Raw genomic sequence first — 16,941 nt, 5'->3', positions numbered from 1 at the left:
AGTAATGCATAAACAACAAAGTACGGGTCAACAGAGCTTTCTTTGTGACTACCTAATTCGTGAGAAAAAAGTATTGCTCGTAGATTTATTTTTTTATTTATTTTCCTCAATTATCTTATTGTATTTTTTGAATTTGTATATGGTGCAAACAATCCAAAGTTTTGTACAGGAAATTTCCATCATAAAATTAAATTCATAGTGTGCCATCATAAAATTATATTCTTAGTGTGATAGGTATTCGAAATTCAAACAATATTTATTCAATATGATGGCGATTGCACATATGCTTTATATTTGGTTCTCATAATACCATTTTCATAATAAGTTCTATGCTTTCAGAACGTCAAACATAGGACCATGTTGTGTAGGTTATCTCTATAACATAAACAGGATGATACACAGAGCACACACATCTCGCCCGGTGCGTTAAGACATACTCTTTATAAATTTGAATGGCTTGTGTTCGTTTCAAACTTGCGATTAATTTTGAAAAATGAGTTGCGTCTAAGATTATGAAATAACGAACTTCAGTGCCTTCAACGCTTTGATTAAACATGGTTTTAGCTCAAACAGAATACACTTGAAATTCGAGTTATGTTTGAATTAGTTATCTATAATGAATCAATTGTTTTCCAAGAATTTCAGAATTTAAAATTAATAAATATAATTTTTAATTATCATTTTGTCCACAACAGGTAACTTTGTGATACAACGCTTGTATATAATTTTTCAATTTTATTAACTACGTCTTTAAAAACAAACAAATACTTGAATCCCAGACAGTTTGCGAAAATAACGTTTATGTTTTTAGTGCAATAACTGCAATAAATTAATATCATTTGAAGATACAGATTATTTTAATGCAATATTTTACGTGTGTTGAATATATGAGTATAGATGTAAAATCACTAACAATAACTTTGAAGAGCTATCGGAGTCGTCTGGTAGCGTTGTCGTCGTGTCCTAAACGGTATGATAATTGTCTTTAAATACAGAACAGAACAAATCTTTTTTATGATTCACAGGTTTCATAATACAATGAATATACATGTATCTTGACAACAGGTGAGCATATATAAATTGTGTAATTACACAGTTTCATGAAATTTGGGCAATCCGTGAGAGAAAAAATATAAGAAATGAGTGAGGGGGGAAGGTGATATTTGGAGTTTAATCAGCTACTTAGCTGTTTCAAGCGATTATAAAAGGATATCATTTTACAGCAAACGAATGTGAAGGTTATATAAAAGATACAGGAAAATACTAGACGTCCCAAATTAGCAATAGTCTGGTGAAACTACTACAAGACTTTGTGGTTACAAAAAGAAGTCAAAGTTTAGATACAAAGACAACGACGACATTATGCATAGAACATATGGTAAATAAAGGTAAATACAGATACATTAAGATCAGCAATATTTCGTAATGGTAAGTAACAAAAGAAAAAGATCAATAGCAAAACAAAATAAAGACAGAAAAACAACAACAAGAACAACAACAACAACAAAAGTAACCATTTAGATATGCAACATCAATAAATAAAGAAGTAATGCAAGGAAACTACAAAAAGAAGATCCGTTGTTGAAACATTTAAGCACTATGTATTAGAAGTCAATTACCTATCGATTACATTTAATTGTTGTCTACAAACAGAAATTTTGACAAAAAATGCAACATTATTTGCAAGGAAATAAATACAGCTTACATCTATTCGGCAATAAAACATAGAGAACGGTAAACAACCATCATGATAACACATTATTTATTGTCTACCCAGTTATGTATAAGTTTAATTTCAGGTTATTACATGAGGCATATGGTATATTTAACAATAACATTCTTTATTGTAGAATAATATATTCATTTAAACCTGTAATTGGGGATTGTGATTAAGCATGAGGTTGCGCTGCAACATGTTTTATTAAACTATAACTTGTTCAAGTTCATAAATGTAAGGCCTATTGATATGGCCGCGAATAAATAAAATTCAATTCACTGACTTACAGTTTCGATATTACAAAAATCTAATAACAAAGGGAACACTACCTGAACCACACGAAAATAACATTCGAATCGATACATTAACAAGATCGTTTTAATGTATAACATAAATAAATACGTCAAGATGTTACATTTTAATTGAAATTTAAATTCCTTATCTACGAGTCTTATGCGACAACGTTGAATATCTTATTGGTGTAGAATGTCTTTTAGTGAATGTAAAATAAAAAGAACATTTTCAATAAATATCAATAAAACAGAAAGCTTTTGATGACTCCATGTTACTATAATGTCGGGTAAAAAGTATAAAAGAAATAAAGGCGTATGTAGACGCTATTCTGAGTCTTTTTAAGGGACAATGCCATATTGTTGAAGAACAGTTCTTGTATTCTCCAATCTCATCTAAAATAGTTAGAGTTGAAAATTTGTTAAGACATACCCTTTATGCAACTAATGATGTTTATAACAATAGTAAGTATACAATAGCAGTGCTAATCATTGACGATTGATTTAGCTAAATCCTATAATTTACTAGTCTTGAAAATAACATTAATTCGTATGCATTATTTACAAGACTATGCTTAAACATTGCCTGTTATGTTATAATTTAATATGATTCCAGCATATTTACAGTGCGACGTTATAAATTAAAACAATAATGTAATACATATACTTTTAAATCTTCAAACTTGATTTGACATCCCTCTGGCATGTTGCGAAACACTATCTGGTTCAAACGAAATGATGAGGAATACAAAATTGCGTCTTCCAGGGCAAGTTCCTCATCCTGTTTAGTAACCAACAAAATAATATAAACAGTGTTAAATGCACACACAAGTTTTTCGCACGTTATTTATGCTCATAAAATATGTAAAAAGTAAAATATTTCCATTTACTTTCAACAAAATAATTACACACATTTTAAACACAAATACATTTGTGCATGCATTATCTCTTTCTTTAACATGATCAAGCGTATACATTGGATACGATGAAATTGTATTTCGTAGAAAAAAATCATGTTTATGATAGTAAAATAATTGACTTACCTGAAATGCACTTTCTATTTGTGCAAGCACATCTATAAACTTAAACATTTCAGCTGTTATTTCGGCGAGTGTGTTTGCATCTTTAATAAGTGCATCTGTGAATGTTAAGTTATATATAGGTTACGCCATTCTGTATTTTACAAATGGATATTATCAGAACTGAATAAAAAAAATTGTCACTTACCTATGTCATTTTCTAATGTCTTTATTTCCTTTTCAGTAGTCATCTTGCTTTCAGTAATGATATCAGCGGTTTTACTTTTTTCTTTTGCCATATTGCTATATCTCTTTGCTGCCGTACGACAATCTTTAGCTTTCGCCAAATTCAGTCCCGCAAGAAGGCCACCAGCTGTACAAACAACCAGGCTGCCTCCAACTGAGAACACAAAATAACAAACTGATGCACAAACACAAACCTCGCATATAATGAATGTACAATGGCTGTTTAAATTGCACGTAAAAGGTAATGGTTATACATAATTTGTTTATGAAAAGGTCACATTGTTGTAGTTAATAAAAAAATACATGACATTTTGGGCAGTTTTATTTACCTATTTTCTGTAGTTGTGTACACTATACGCGATATGAATATTGAAGTTTTAATGTCATTTAGTTACAAAAAGTGTCCGTCCATAAACAATGGTCTACATAAAGGTGAAATAGCTTTACGTGTAAAACGTGCGAAAAGGAGACTTCCCAATGTGAACGCCTCAAAGCTCCAAACGCCGGCTTCAGTTCTTTCTTCTTCCTCGTCCTCGAGTTTAGAAGCCCGTCGGTCAAATCGGCGGGCTTCTTCGTCATATTGTCTTTCTTCGTTTTTCAACGTCTGAAGACATGATATACATGAAATACACATTAAGATTATGAGATAGATGTATAATACGAACATAATATATGCCGTTATCAATATTACACATATTAATTAATACATCACTCAATATGCAATGGAATAAACAGAATAGTACATTAAAGAAAACGATCAAAACCTTATGCGTTTATTTACATCATTCGTTATTTGAAAAGATTTGAAGTAAAGGTACCCGTGATCCTCTGTAGTCTAAATGTGATCTAACATACATGTTGAGGTTGATACCTAAACAGTGTTATGTACCATGTATCACTTAGCAAAAATAAAATATATATTATCGCATTTATGCTACGCGAAAATGTAATGGTTCATAACACTTCGCGGAATACCCACTTGGAAAGTCATGTAAGTCATTCAAGTAAAGCTTGAACAAGAATCAAATACATGTTATAGTCACCTCAATGATGCGTTGTAATTCGGGAATTTTCATTTCCATATAATCCTTGCTGGATCGAAGCAGATCGACCTGCGGTCCCTTTTCTACTGCGCTTGCTCGACATTGTTTAATGTATGAGTGTATACGCTTTTCTGAAGATTTGATTTTGTCCATGAAAGCTTTTACGGCATTCAGCATATTTGTAACAGCGTGCTTTAGTTCTTCCCAATTCACTAACAATATATCATCTGTATTGCAAAAAAGGTATGTTTGTTTGCTGAGCTCTTGGTATTCACTGTTCATCATGTCATTAAACGACTGAACTGAGTCATTTGCATCAGTGACCACAGTGCTGACGTATCCTTTTATTTCGGTATCCGCTGACAAAGTCTCTGATAGGGACAGCAGTTTGCCGGGGATTTCAAACAGTTGCTTTAAAAGACAGGTGAGTTGGTAAAAGCATAGCAAGAAATCGGTAACGGGGCTGTGTGCACGAGATATATATGGTTGTCATATAGTTGTTCGAATTCCTCGTGAAAAATACTCACAGTTTCTTATAGGCATTATTTATGGCATAAATTAAAAGACTCTGTTTGTGTGTTAAGAAAGTCAAATTAATTCAGTATGAGAAAACAGCGCTGATATTTGCAATAATATTATGTTTTCACAATAAACAGATTTGCGTCTCTAACTATTATGAATATTGACCTACATTTACAGTTATACGAATTGCATATCATTGTTTGTAAAGCGGGAGATGGAAACGCCGATAGATTTAGAAAAGTATTCCAAGCTTAGAGAATGAAAACCTGCAGACATTGTTTAACGTGTACGTTTGCATATTTTAGAGTAAAATGTAAGCAAGTATTGTCTTAAAGGGCAAAGATCAGTTTGTTAACATGACGTTTGACACATTGGACTTAAATACATTAACAATTATATCACTTTTCAAATAACAGTCGAACATAAGGTCAAATTATAGAAAAGGCAAAAGGTAACATTTCATATAATATATATTTTAATTACACATGTACTTGTTTTTCAGATTGTGCATGCCTTTAAGCAACTAAATGATGAATCTGTCCGTATTCGAAAATTGGAACAACAAACATCGCTTACGAAAATACTACACGTCTGAATGCATACAGTGGCAGAAACCATGGTTGCGGCATTACAATTTTGCCAAAATTAGATATTTTTCTGGAAACGTATTTTCCTATTTACACAAGAGCATACACACTTCGAATAACTTGTTTTCATAAGTCGAAAAGCGTATGCAATGTTAATATTGTAGATTAGCAAACGAATCCATTTTTGTAAATGCGTAAGCAAGAAATGAATATTACATTTTATATGTTATCAAGATATTTTTAATCGTTGCAACCGACTTTGATCTGTAAAAAAGATTGCAGTCCAGAGACATCGTGAACCATAGTTGACGGAAAAGCTGTGTTAAATGCAACTGATCAATACGAGACCAGACAAAAAAAATCAAAAATTTCAAATTATTTACAATGCAGCTATCAAGCTACCTATTTATTGAATTAAGGGGTGTTGCTGCAGTTTTGCTGATTTTTTTTCATCAAATAGATTTTGTCCAAAATTTATATTAAGATATATATACAAATACTATATGAAAAATGAAATAAAAACATAGGGTCACCGGCCTCGTTTTGATTTTATTCACCATTAGATAACATGTACTTATTCAATAAAATTGAAGAATCTCTAATTGCGTAAACATAATAAATAACCTATGCAAGTGGCATAATGTAGATATTATATAAGCTAAGATACATCATATACCATTTAATTAAACCACACACTAGCAATAAAATGGAGTACACAAGTTAAATGTTAAGAAATTCATTTTTTATAATGTGTATGTCACCCAAAAAAACGTCATTTTTTACTATTGTAACCACATAAATGGAATTTAAAAAAAATCTCTCTAATAGAATTCTGCGAAACTGCTCAAAAGTATTCATCTACGTATTGTCGTCCTAAAACACAAATAAAAAAGGGGGAGTCACCGCACTTTTAAAAGAGATTTTTTGGTTTAACAATCCCTACCGTCTACGTCAAATTTCATAAAATACAGCAATTAGGCACAACCCAAGTACCGGTACATAGATTGTTAGAAATATGCATAAAAATTAGAAATTGTTTGCACTTTTAACTGGGATCACAACAGCTTACAAAAAGACAAAAACAATATTTAATCACAAATATAAGACCATACAGTATCAAACACGACCTTAATCATTAATAACTTACATGGACGTGTTCAGAGATTTCGGCATGTTTTGAAGTTTGTGATTAAATGCAATAAAATGATAAAGGTAAACAACAGGACTAAAGAGCTCCAGTATAAAACAAGAATGAAATTAAAGAAAGAAAAAAAAGTTAACAAAAAAGTTAACCCCACCTGGGATCAAACCACTGACATTTGTATTATGAACTAACTCGGTCATTTCTGATGATACTGATAATAAAAATATTGAGTTGCGATAATAGCATCATCGGTGTTGCTATAAATATATCCTCGGTTAAATAAACTGCCGCAACACCCCTTAATACAAGGAAGCGTTTAAGATTTCTATACATTATCAAAGTAGTCCGATTATAGGTTGAAATTAAAGTCGTTTTATGTTTATAAAAAACATAAGTGTACGAAAAAAGTGTGATTGAAACGAATAAATGCATTAATAAGTATACAAGACTGAAAAGCAAAGCGGTCCTTCTACTTATATTTAATACGCAATGACATTATCAATGAAAACGCTTGTAGTCAGTTAATTCACAATACTACTTACAACATCCATTTCCTGAAAACGAAACAAAACGTGATTATAATATAAATTAACTAGTGGCATGTGACAAAAACTCATAAATGTATACAAATTCCTTAAATAAATAACTGTTTAATTCTAATTAAACGGTACAGAAGTCTAAATAAATTGTTGGTGTTTAAAGAATAAATTGTGTACCAATTTATTTAATTTTTACATTATTTTCAATGCATTTTTACAAATTCATCCCGAAGTTGTCAAATAATGCGTAATGCTGCCGAATTAAGCAATATGTTATTATATTGTATTTACGCGTTCAGTGTCTCTATGGCCTACCTGAATGAGTTTAAGAATAAATCCTATCCAAATGAAACCACCCTCGTTTATTCGCGCACGAAAAATGTCAAACAAATACTTTAAGCGTGTATTGGAAACAAGCAACTGCTATCAAACTGGACTATGTTAACGGCTAAAATCCGTTAAACTTACACGATCTCTTTTATCGGAAGGTAGGTAGAATTCTAATTCGCACAGTCAAAGCGAGTGCATACGATTTTAACGTCAGCACTTTATTTCCTTAACTTATACATGAATATAACGAATAATGTCAAATAAAGTGCATTAACTGTCTAAAAATGATGACATTAATCAAATATTGTTTACAAATTTGCGCCTATACCAGAATGTTTACTCGTTTTTAATGTACCTTCAAAATACTGAGGATTTTTCAATAGTGACCATGTCATTGGGGCAGTTTTAGACGTGACATAAGATATTATACGCCATATTATATAAATCTTTTTTCTTTTTTTTTCTAATACCGCAGCACCTAATTAAGTTTTTTAAATTAACAACGCTTTACCTGATATGAACAAAATATTACTAAAATCGTATATATTCGCGTTATTTAAAAAAATAATATGGTACATCTTACTACATATGTTTATTTTATTGTTAAATTTATTGTTGTTGACTTCAATAAAATCCATAACTACCAAATCATTTAAACAGTACGAAGACACCGACACATTTACTTGTATATGATGGAGAACTAAAACTGTATTGTGTAATCATTGTATTAACCAATTTTAAATTCTCGTGTAAATAATGATAGTGTTGTTGACGGGGGCATGACTATAGATATGCATGTGTTAGTCCGTGCTTCTGTCAGATTTGAAAGTCGCACGTAACTTAACAAGTGTAACTGCTAGAGGGCTAAAACTATAAACATACGTACCATAATGTGAACTTGCACACCTTTATATTTTATTTTAGATGTTTTCGTCAAACGGAGTTGTGTCATTTTAACAAAAGGTAGCTGTTTAATCTTGTGTTGCGCGTAACTCAATGGCATACACTTTAAAACTTGTTTAACCAGCAAGTGAATGTCCCCACCTCTATATCTAAGTTATGATATTTTTTAAATAACGGAGTAATGGTCTCTTTGTGTACGTCAACATTTAACTTCTGCCGCGCGTTTCTCAAAAATAGGGATGAAAATTTACAAACAAATTGACACGCATTTGCACTTTTTTAACTTCAAATTTCAAACTTGAGAAATAAAATGTAGGTCTTCGACTTTTAAAACTTAGTAAATGGTTAGCTTAAGATTTATAACCGGAACAGAACAGAAAAGACAGTTTATTTAGACTTATACATACATACATCGCCTTTAATGCATACATGTACACTTATAAATAAAGTAATGTCAGATGTTAAAATTTAACAATGGTAACCAAATATCATTCAATGATATAATATTATATTTATATAAACAGACCATTTGTTAATTCAATGAAATTAAAAAAGGACAGACAAAACAACGATTTAAAAAAAAGGAACATACGAATTGTAAAGGAAGTAAGGATAAACTATTATATTTAATTGGTAATTGTATATACATATGATGTAATTTTAACCAAAAAAATACAAACACAGAAAATCCATTGTTCACATAGTATCGATGACTGAAAAGTGATACATAGACTTTTTTCATGGGAAGTAACGAAAACTATTAGGTCATTTAGTGGTCTTTATAATAGAATTTTTATAGTTAAGGCTTCTTTAACATATTAACCCCGGTACATACATTTATAATTTCAAATCTACATGTTGATACCAACGAACTATGGAACTTTACCTTATATGGGTTCGTGTAATAATAAGTATAGTATTTATAATAGTTTTGCTTTCAAATATACGATGGCATAATCATTGTGAATATTTGTATAGAACAAACGCATCGAACACAGCATGCTATCTTGTTGCAATACAAAGATATGATGTTATTGAAAATTAAAAAAAATACAGGCTAGTAGCGCTTCATACTCGTTAACTCGAGTATAAACATACGAGAAAGCATTAAACAAAATACCAGCATATGTGAAATATGAATATTTTTATGTCTGAAATTCGGAAAGGATCGGTCATGCCTAAATCGATCCAAAACTTTATTTACATTTATTTTTTTTATTAATTTCCGTTAAATCAGTTGGTGCTTACATAACAATCACAACTACAATTAGTCATATTTTTGTTAGTTCTTCATAAGTCATCAGGTTGAGACACCCCTAAACCGTAACCTTCGTATTGAATACTATTTAATTTTAGGTCCTGTGTAATGAATTTGGGTAAAAGCGTACTGATAGCTGAATGGGTTTTTGTCGCGTCTCGCTTTCTACTCCTATCCACAAATCACGAATTAAATACTGCTCAGAAAATAAGAACCAACGTAGACAAAGTACCCGATTGCAATTAACAGCCGTGCATTTACTGATGAGTACTGATTTTAAAGAAATAAGATAGATATTAAAATAAACATACAACAAACCGGATTTACGTATTTACAATACCTTCTCAAATTTAAAATTCGGAGCCTTCATGCATCTTGTCTTTTTATAATTTCATAGATCTATGGTCATGAGTAACGTTAACGTTCATCGTAAATTATAGAAAAATGTGTTTTTCTTATATAAATACAATAAAATATGTTTTGCAATTATGATACTTTATTTACATCACTTAACGTGTAAAGCGTAACGAAATGTTATATTTTTTGTTATCCACAATATTTTTGTTGCAATCATGTCATGGCTTAAATGCAGGGATGTTTTATAATTGATTATTATTATTATTGTAATATTATATGTTTGAAGTATCGTGATCTGACAATTATAATCTAAGCTTTTGTCACAAGAGCATCGCCATTCTTTGAATTAAAAATATGCTATCAATACTTGTTTTGCGACCAGGCTTAAAGTTACACAATTATGTAAAAAAAGGTCTTTAGTTTTTATGCGATCTTTGAATCCGATATTGCAATAAGTTAATAGAATATAATTAGGTTCCCATTTTATGTTGTAAGTACGGCTCGACCCGAGACCAACGTACAGCTCCCCACGTTGCAGATAAACCATGTTGGCACTTAAAATCCAATTTGACACGCAAGGAATGTATCTCGGTGCACACAAATAAACAATATCGAGACACTCGCTTTACCAGAAGACATACATGTACTTAAAAGACGGGATTCTCATACAATAGTCCCGGACATTGTTTCGCGATCCGTTTGCGACTATTGACATCTAAGCGCTCTCTATGAATATAAGTGGCCCCATGGGACGTCACTCATCTTATCTCAATTGTATTCATGTCACTTTAATAAATAATATTATTTATGTGGTACCAGAACAATTGGAGATGTATTTATATATTCTCTTAAGTATGCGATTTGCAAAACATTCGATCGTTTGAGTTGAATAAATTATTTGACAAGGTTGCGTGCAAATAACAAATTTTAAATTATTCTATGGTGCATTTATGTTTGAAATCTGTAAACAAAGCTTTCAATAGCTCAAAACTGGATTCGACCTTCCAAAAGAATATAATTATGGGAAATGACGGTCTCATCAAACAACCACATGTTTCGTAATAATCACACAATTTGATTATCTACACGATGTCAAAACTATCAATAGGATATTTCAGAATGGTTGAATACGGTTATATCCAGTCCAACGTAATGATCTGCGTTAAATATTTTCTAAATTAAATATTTGCCTTAAATAAATATTTGCCTTTTATAACTATTTGCGTAATTGTCATGTCAGGCAATTTCAATTGAAACCCGTTGAATGCTTTCATTACAAGTTTTATACTCATTACATTCATGAAAAATAGCACCATGCTTGGAATGGAATCAAATTACAAGTACAGTAATCCTATTCAGTGAACAATTTTGAAATGTCTTGTACTTATAATTAAATAATCTTCAAGTAGTTGTCACAAATACTTAATTTTAAAATTAATGTTTGTACTTGTAAATTTTGCCAATAACTGTTTTTGCCCCCGAGAAAGATTCAATGGCTGTTCATGAACTATTCATTAACATCATAGTCAGTTCATGAACAATTCATGAACTCAACCTTTGGATGTCAAGATTCAACAAAATCATAAACATTAAGTTAATGACCTGTAAAGAAATTAAAAAATGAAAATTAAAATCCATAAGAGTTAAACCATTTAACTGAGAGGATAATGAGTTCTTATATGACTATGAATTATAAGATGCTATTTATTAACATTGTTAAGCTGTTTTGTTATTTAATAAAAATTTACATATTTCGAAAATAGATTAGTTATTGTTTATTTTGAGTCAATTTTTTCTTTGGTCACAATGTTTAAAAGGGCAACACAAATTTGACCCTACATGTTACACTGTTACAAGTTTGTTTTATTGAAAATATTTAATGCCAAGTATTTGGCAAGATTTACAGAAAATTTCTAAAAATACCCTGAACTGTACTTAATTAAATACACAGTTCATTTACTGTGTCTTGTATGACCAGTATCATTTATGAAATTAACTAAATGTTAATGGACTTTTGATTCATGAACTTTAAGTTGATAAGATTGTTTTGACTTTTTGAATAGCCATTTGTCATTTTTATTCGTTTTTGAACTTGTTCATGAATCTTTCTTGAACGTGTTTATGCACAGTTCTTGAATGAGATAATAAACAGTGTTTTAACATATTTATGAACCGTTATTGAACACGTTGTTTTTTAACAGTCCTATATTTTTTTTGCATGGATTTGCATTTGAAAAAATAAAGGGCTACATAGTTTATGTGAAATATGCCTTCAAAAAAATCAATTCAGGGAAATACATTTTCAGATGTCCTAACATTACAAGTGTGCCAAGATGATCAGCTAAGTGACTCCTCAGACTCCATACAATGTATAAACTCCACACAATTTATATATAAATTGTATGTGTGTCAAAAGTAGTATTCGTGGTATGACCGAGAATATGATTAACATAGGTTCCCGTGTGTGTCACACAAACGATGGATGCATTTAGAGCTGGTGTCAAGATGAAGGTGGTCTTCAATCACCTTGGGTTTGTTCAAATCATGCACCAGGGGTCACATGATTTATAAAGACTATAGTAAATAACATTTAAAACTCTGCTTTGAAACCGCTGGTGTCAGTTGTTCCAACATTTAGTTTTTAATCCCAATTGAAACACTTACGATTAAATGAATCATGTTCTGATCAGACAATCTAGGGAAAGTGAAAGTTTAAAATTCAGCTTCATAATTATGTATCTATATCATCTAATGGCTTAGATAATTTATATTTGCCTGTTTAATTTTCAGTTTTTCGCTGGTAACTGTAGTTGTAAACAAAGTCGTTTTGGTGTGTTTGCACTTTGTAATTGACAGCTTTTATTTAAATAAGTATACCCTTATTATACCCTAGCCACATTTATGTATCGCAAAATTCTGACACTAAAGATAACACGAAATTATGTGCTACTTAATGTCTTAATTTTAGAAGCTTGATTCAGATATTTATATTTGTATCAAATGCAACTGACATTAAATGTTTACATTAATTATTATTTATCCTTGTTGAGTTTATTTAACTTATATATTGTACGATGTAAAATGGATATATTGTGGCCGCTAAAAAAAATGGACACCATTCAAGCGCATAAATAATGTCTGAGTAATTTCTGGAAAGAAGCTGAATTGTGTTTCAGTATGGAGTCATACATCTCTTTTTTTTAAAGTGCACAGGACCACTTAAAATGAGCGAATATCCGAGTTTCAAGAACAGCAGCTAAAACGCATTATATTGTCTTGTTAAAATCAGAATGTAAGCACAAGAAAACAGAAAAAAAAACATTTCTCAAAAGAACCGGCAACAAACTTAACAAAATTGTCGTTTACCGAAAATAATGGACACTTAGTTTTGATGCATAATGTAGCGGCAAGAGCGGTAAGAATGTTTTTTCATACGTTTTATTGAATTATGGTACCTGAACTTTGCAGGAAATAATGCCCTTAACTCCGTGAAGATTTCAGTCTTCGATCGGGTCTGATCGAACTAGTAGGTCACGCGAGTTGTGTTTCGTGTTACGTCTTAACATTTGACACAGCATTTGTAAACATATTGCAAGATATGTACATTGCCAGAAAGGCAATTCATTTCTGCTTTGAATAAGACCACGTGCATGCAAATCGCTGCACAATTGATGAAGTTATTGCTGTTCAAAGCAATGCACCCAGTTTTCGGTTGAATTGGAGTTCAATTCCTCGTTATATATACAGAGACCATCGTAACCTGCTGCAGTATTGCTTTTTAGATCTTTTAAGCTCTTGCAGATCTCTTCACCCGTTATATCTAGGTTTAAATAATCGGCATTTATCTCCCTTGCTAGCTCAGGAAGTGTGTCGATATGGTCACCATCATCCATTTCCGCATTGTCAAATAATTTACGGAAATAATTATACCAATCATCACCAGAAATCAAATCACTCGAATCGTTTCTACTTATATTAGCCTTTTTTAATTGATCCCAGAATTGGATTGGCGCTATTGTTACATAACTGTTCACGTTGCGATCGCTGTAACTCTGATCTTTTTTTGTGTTACACGTTTGCTTAAACTTATTTCTGTTTAATTTATATTGTTCGAAGTCACCACTTGTGTTTGTCGTACGGAACTTCCTTAAAGCTCGATACTTCTCGTATTTAAGATTCGAACATTCTGTGTCCCACCATTCAGGTTGAGAAACATTATTTGATCTGTTATGCGGGCCGCAACGTTTCTTCTTCATACACGCGCCTTCCTGTTCAAAAACATTCATGAATGCGTTTAATTTGGCAAAAGCGTTTCCGTTTGGTGGCAGCCGTTCAAAGGCGGTATAATGCGTTTCGAAAAGTTCTATAAACGTTTCACGACAGCATTTATTCCATTTAAAATGGTGTGCAGTTTTTAGGTTTGAATAATCAACTGGGTGCGTATTTTTGCTGTTACACTTAAAATGCAGTTTTAACGGAAAGTGATCCGAAAAGTCTTCGCTCCCAACCACACAGTGACTAACATGCTCAAAAAGCGATGTTGGGAACAATATATAGTCAACTACACTTTTCCCGCCGTTTGCAGTACATGTGAATTCGCCTAATTTGTCACCATCTGATCGTCCGTTTAATGCATGAATGTCAAAAACGGAGCAAAGTTCACAGAGAGCAACACCAAACCTATTTAGCGTAACGTCTTTAACGTTCTCCGTGGCGTACAGAACGTGTCACTTGGATATGCAGTTTCACCGAATATATAATTGACGTCATCGTTTGGTATATAGTCTAGTTTGTCACTTATCCTTGCGTTCAGGTCCCCGGCTACTACTAAGTGTGCTGATGGGAAGTCTGATACAATGCCAAGAAGTTTATCCTGCAGACTTGCAATGCCATTTGTGGTTATGTCTTCGTAAATTGGTGATCTCTCTGGGGCAATGTATGTAAAGTACAAGATTACATCCTGCATAAGGCATAGAAACTCTTTCGATACATTTAATATTACACAATCATCAAATTTGTCGTATATTTGCTTAAAGTGCTGACTAAACGTATCCCGCACACAAACTGTGACGCCCCAGAGCCTCGCTTATTTCCACAAAACCTCATATTTGAGTAACACGTATAGCCACTTAAAAATTGATTAAATTCATCTGCACTTCTCTACCAGGTTTCATAAAAAGCGATTATATCGAACGATTTACAAAATTTATCAAACAGTACATCATTTTCGTATTTCTTCAGACCTTGAATGTTTAATGAGCATATTTTAATATATGTACACCTATTTACATTTACACTGCAGTTTGGGCTTCGGCCGGACCCCTATTTAGGAACTAAAATGGGCATTTTAGTGTTGACGTTGAACACGAAAGTATCGCCGTCAACTATAAGTTTGTCCAACTTAAATCTCGCGGATTTGTTCTCTGATATGCACTGTTGCACAAACGGATACATTTTGTCCGGTGCGCGCTTTTACGATCCTTTCCGGTAGATCTTCCACTACCCTACCGGTTTCGTGCCCCTGTTTGCGCTTTTGTCGAAAAGCATTTAACACTGCGTCGCGACTTGTTAACGCACAAAATCTAGCCAATACAGGACTATCTTTTTTGTTTGCAAGTCTATATGCGTAGTCCAATAGTGGTTCATCCTGATTCAACCCTAATTCGGTCGAAAAATAATTACGAAGTTTTTGTTCTATTTGAGAAGCGGTTTCATTTTCAGAGAAAGCTATGCCGTATATTTTAAGATTGTTTTTTCTAAGAGCCATAGCATGTTTTTCTTGTTTAAGTTCCGTTTCGCTTAGTTTTTCTTCATAAAGTTTCACAAAGAACAACTACCAAACCACAGGTGCTGGGCGCGTGGCCAAATCACTTAAACACTATCAATATGTCATAAAACAACATCTTTCATCATTTTGACAAAAAAAAAGATATATTATAAATAAACAAGATAGGTATCTCTTAACACAGGAAAATCACCTACATACAACTATCGAAATTTATCATACCACTACATTGATATCTGCTTGATATCCTGTTGCCTGATAGCTTTTTTTATATCACGGTCAACAGGAAGTTCATATATCAGTCATGTGTGGAGGCTACTAAGACTTAATTAATATGTTTTGTTTTATTGTAAAACTGAATCAGATTTATCAAAACAAACAATTTGATACCAAGAGGTATTACATTTAATCCACCAACAGCAACAAAAACAGAAAAAAACGTATTTTCCAAATATTAAGAATGAATAAGTACATGCTGATGACGTCATGTAACAACCGGACTACTTTTTTTTGTCACGCCTTCATATGCAAACATTAAAGGTCAAAGGTTATGTGAAAAGTTCAGCACTTATTATAAACAGACCAAACAAATCAAACCAACAATAAAGAATTAGTAAAAATATAATATTAACACACTTCACAATAAAAACCAATGCCATATGCATTACATAATGATTTAATTATTGCTGCATTATCTGACGAAGAAATACAAAAACTCTACACAGACAACATTTTGGGTGCAACAACGCCAAAATCACTCCTGAATACCATTTGGTTAAACAACTCCCTGCATTTTGGCCTACGAGGAACCCATGAGCAGTACCATTTAAGGTTAGCTAAATTATTAAATGACAGACTTTCAGTGCTAAAAACGAGAGTCTAAAACTTGATAAATTTTGGGGAATGCATATCTTTAATCCCGTATTAAGCCAAATTAATCATTTGTTTAACCTCATACATTTTGAATTTTACATGAACCGTCCTGAATACTTACTGAAATATAATGAAACAACTTCCGATTATTATACACATTTTTTAAGATGGGGTGATGTCAAACTCAAGACAGATGCTTCAGGAAATGAATTTCTGGAGTTCAATGAACGGCAGACTAAGACCCGCATTGGAGCAAATGCATCAGATGCCAGAAAAATTCATCCTAAGATGTTTTCCTCCCCACAATTAGGAAATAGGGACCCTATTT

At 32.1% G+C, this 16,941-nt stretch overlaps 1 protein-coding gene across 1 annotated transcript; it reads right to left on the bottom strand.

Moving 5' to 3' along the window:
- Positions 1–1,494: 1,494 nt before the first annotated feature.
- Positions 1,495–7,505, bottom strand: LOC127860436 (uncharacterized). The gene is made up of 8 exons (XM_052398517.1): positions 7,423–7,505; positions 7,111–7,122; positions 4,316–4,726; positions 3,720–3,876; positions 3,235–3,426; positions 3,051–3,145; positions 2,675–2,788; positions 1,495–2,403 (listed from the first exon to the last, which is right to left on the bottom strand). The coding sequence occupies exons 2-8, from the start codon at positions 7,117–7,119 to the stop codon at positions 2,350–2,352; spliced, it is 1,032 nt and encodes a 343-aa protein (XP_052254477.1). The 5' UTR covers positions 7,120–7,122; positions 7,423–7,505; the 3' UTR covers positions 1,495–2,349.
- Between the last annotated feature and the right edge of the window lie 9,436 nt (positions 7,506–16,941).

This window comes from Dreissena polymorpha, chromosome 15 (assembly GCF_020536995.1).
Source record: "Dreissena polymorpha isolate Duluth1 chromosome 15, UMN_Dpol_1.0, whole genome shotgun sequence".
Lineage (NCBI taxonomy): Eukaryota > Metazoa > Mollusca > Bivalvia > Myida > Dreissenidae > Dreissena > Dreissena polymorpha.
This window is presented reverse-complemented; position numbering and strand designations above follow the sequence as displayed.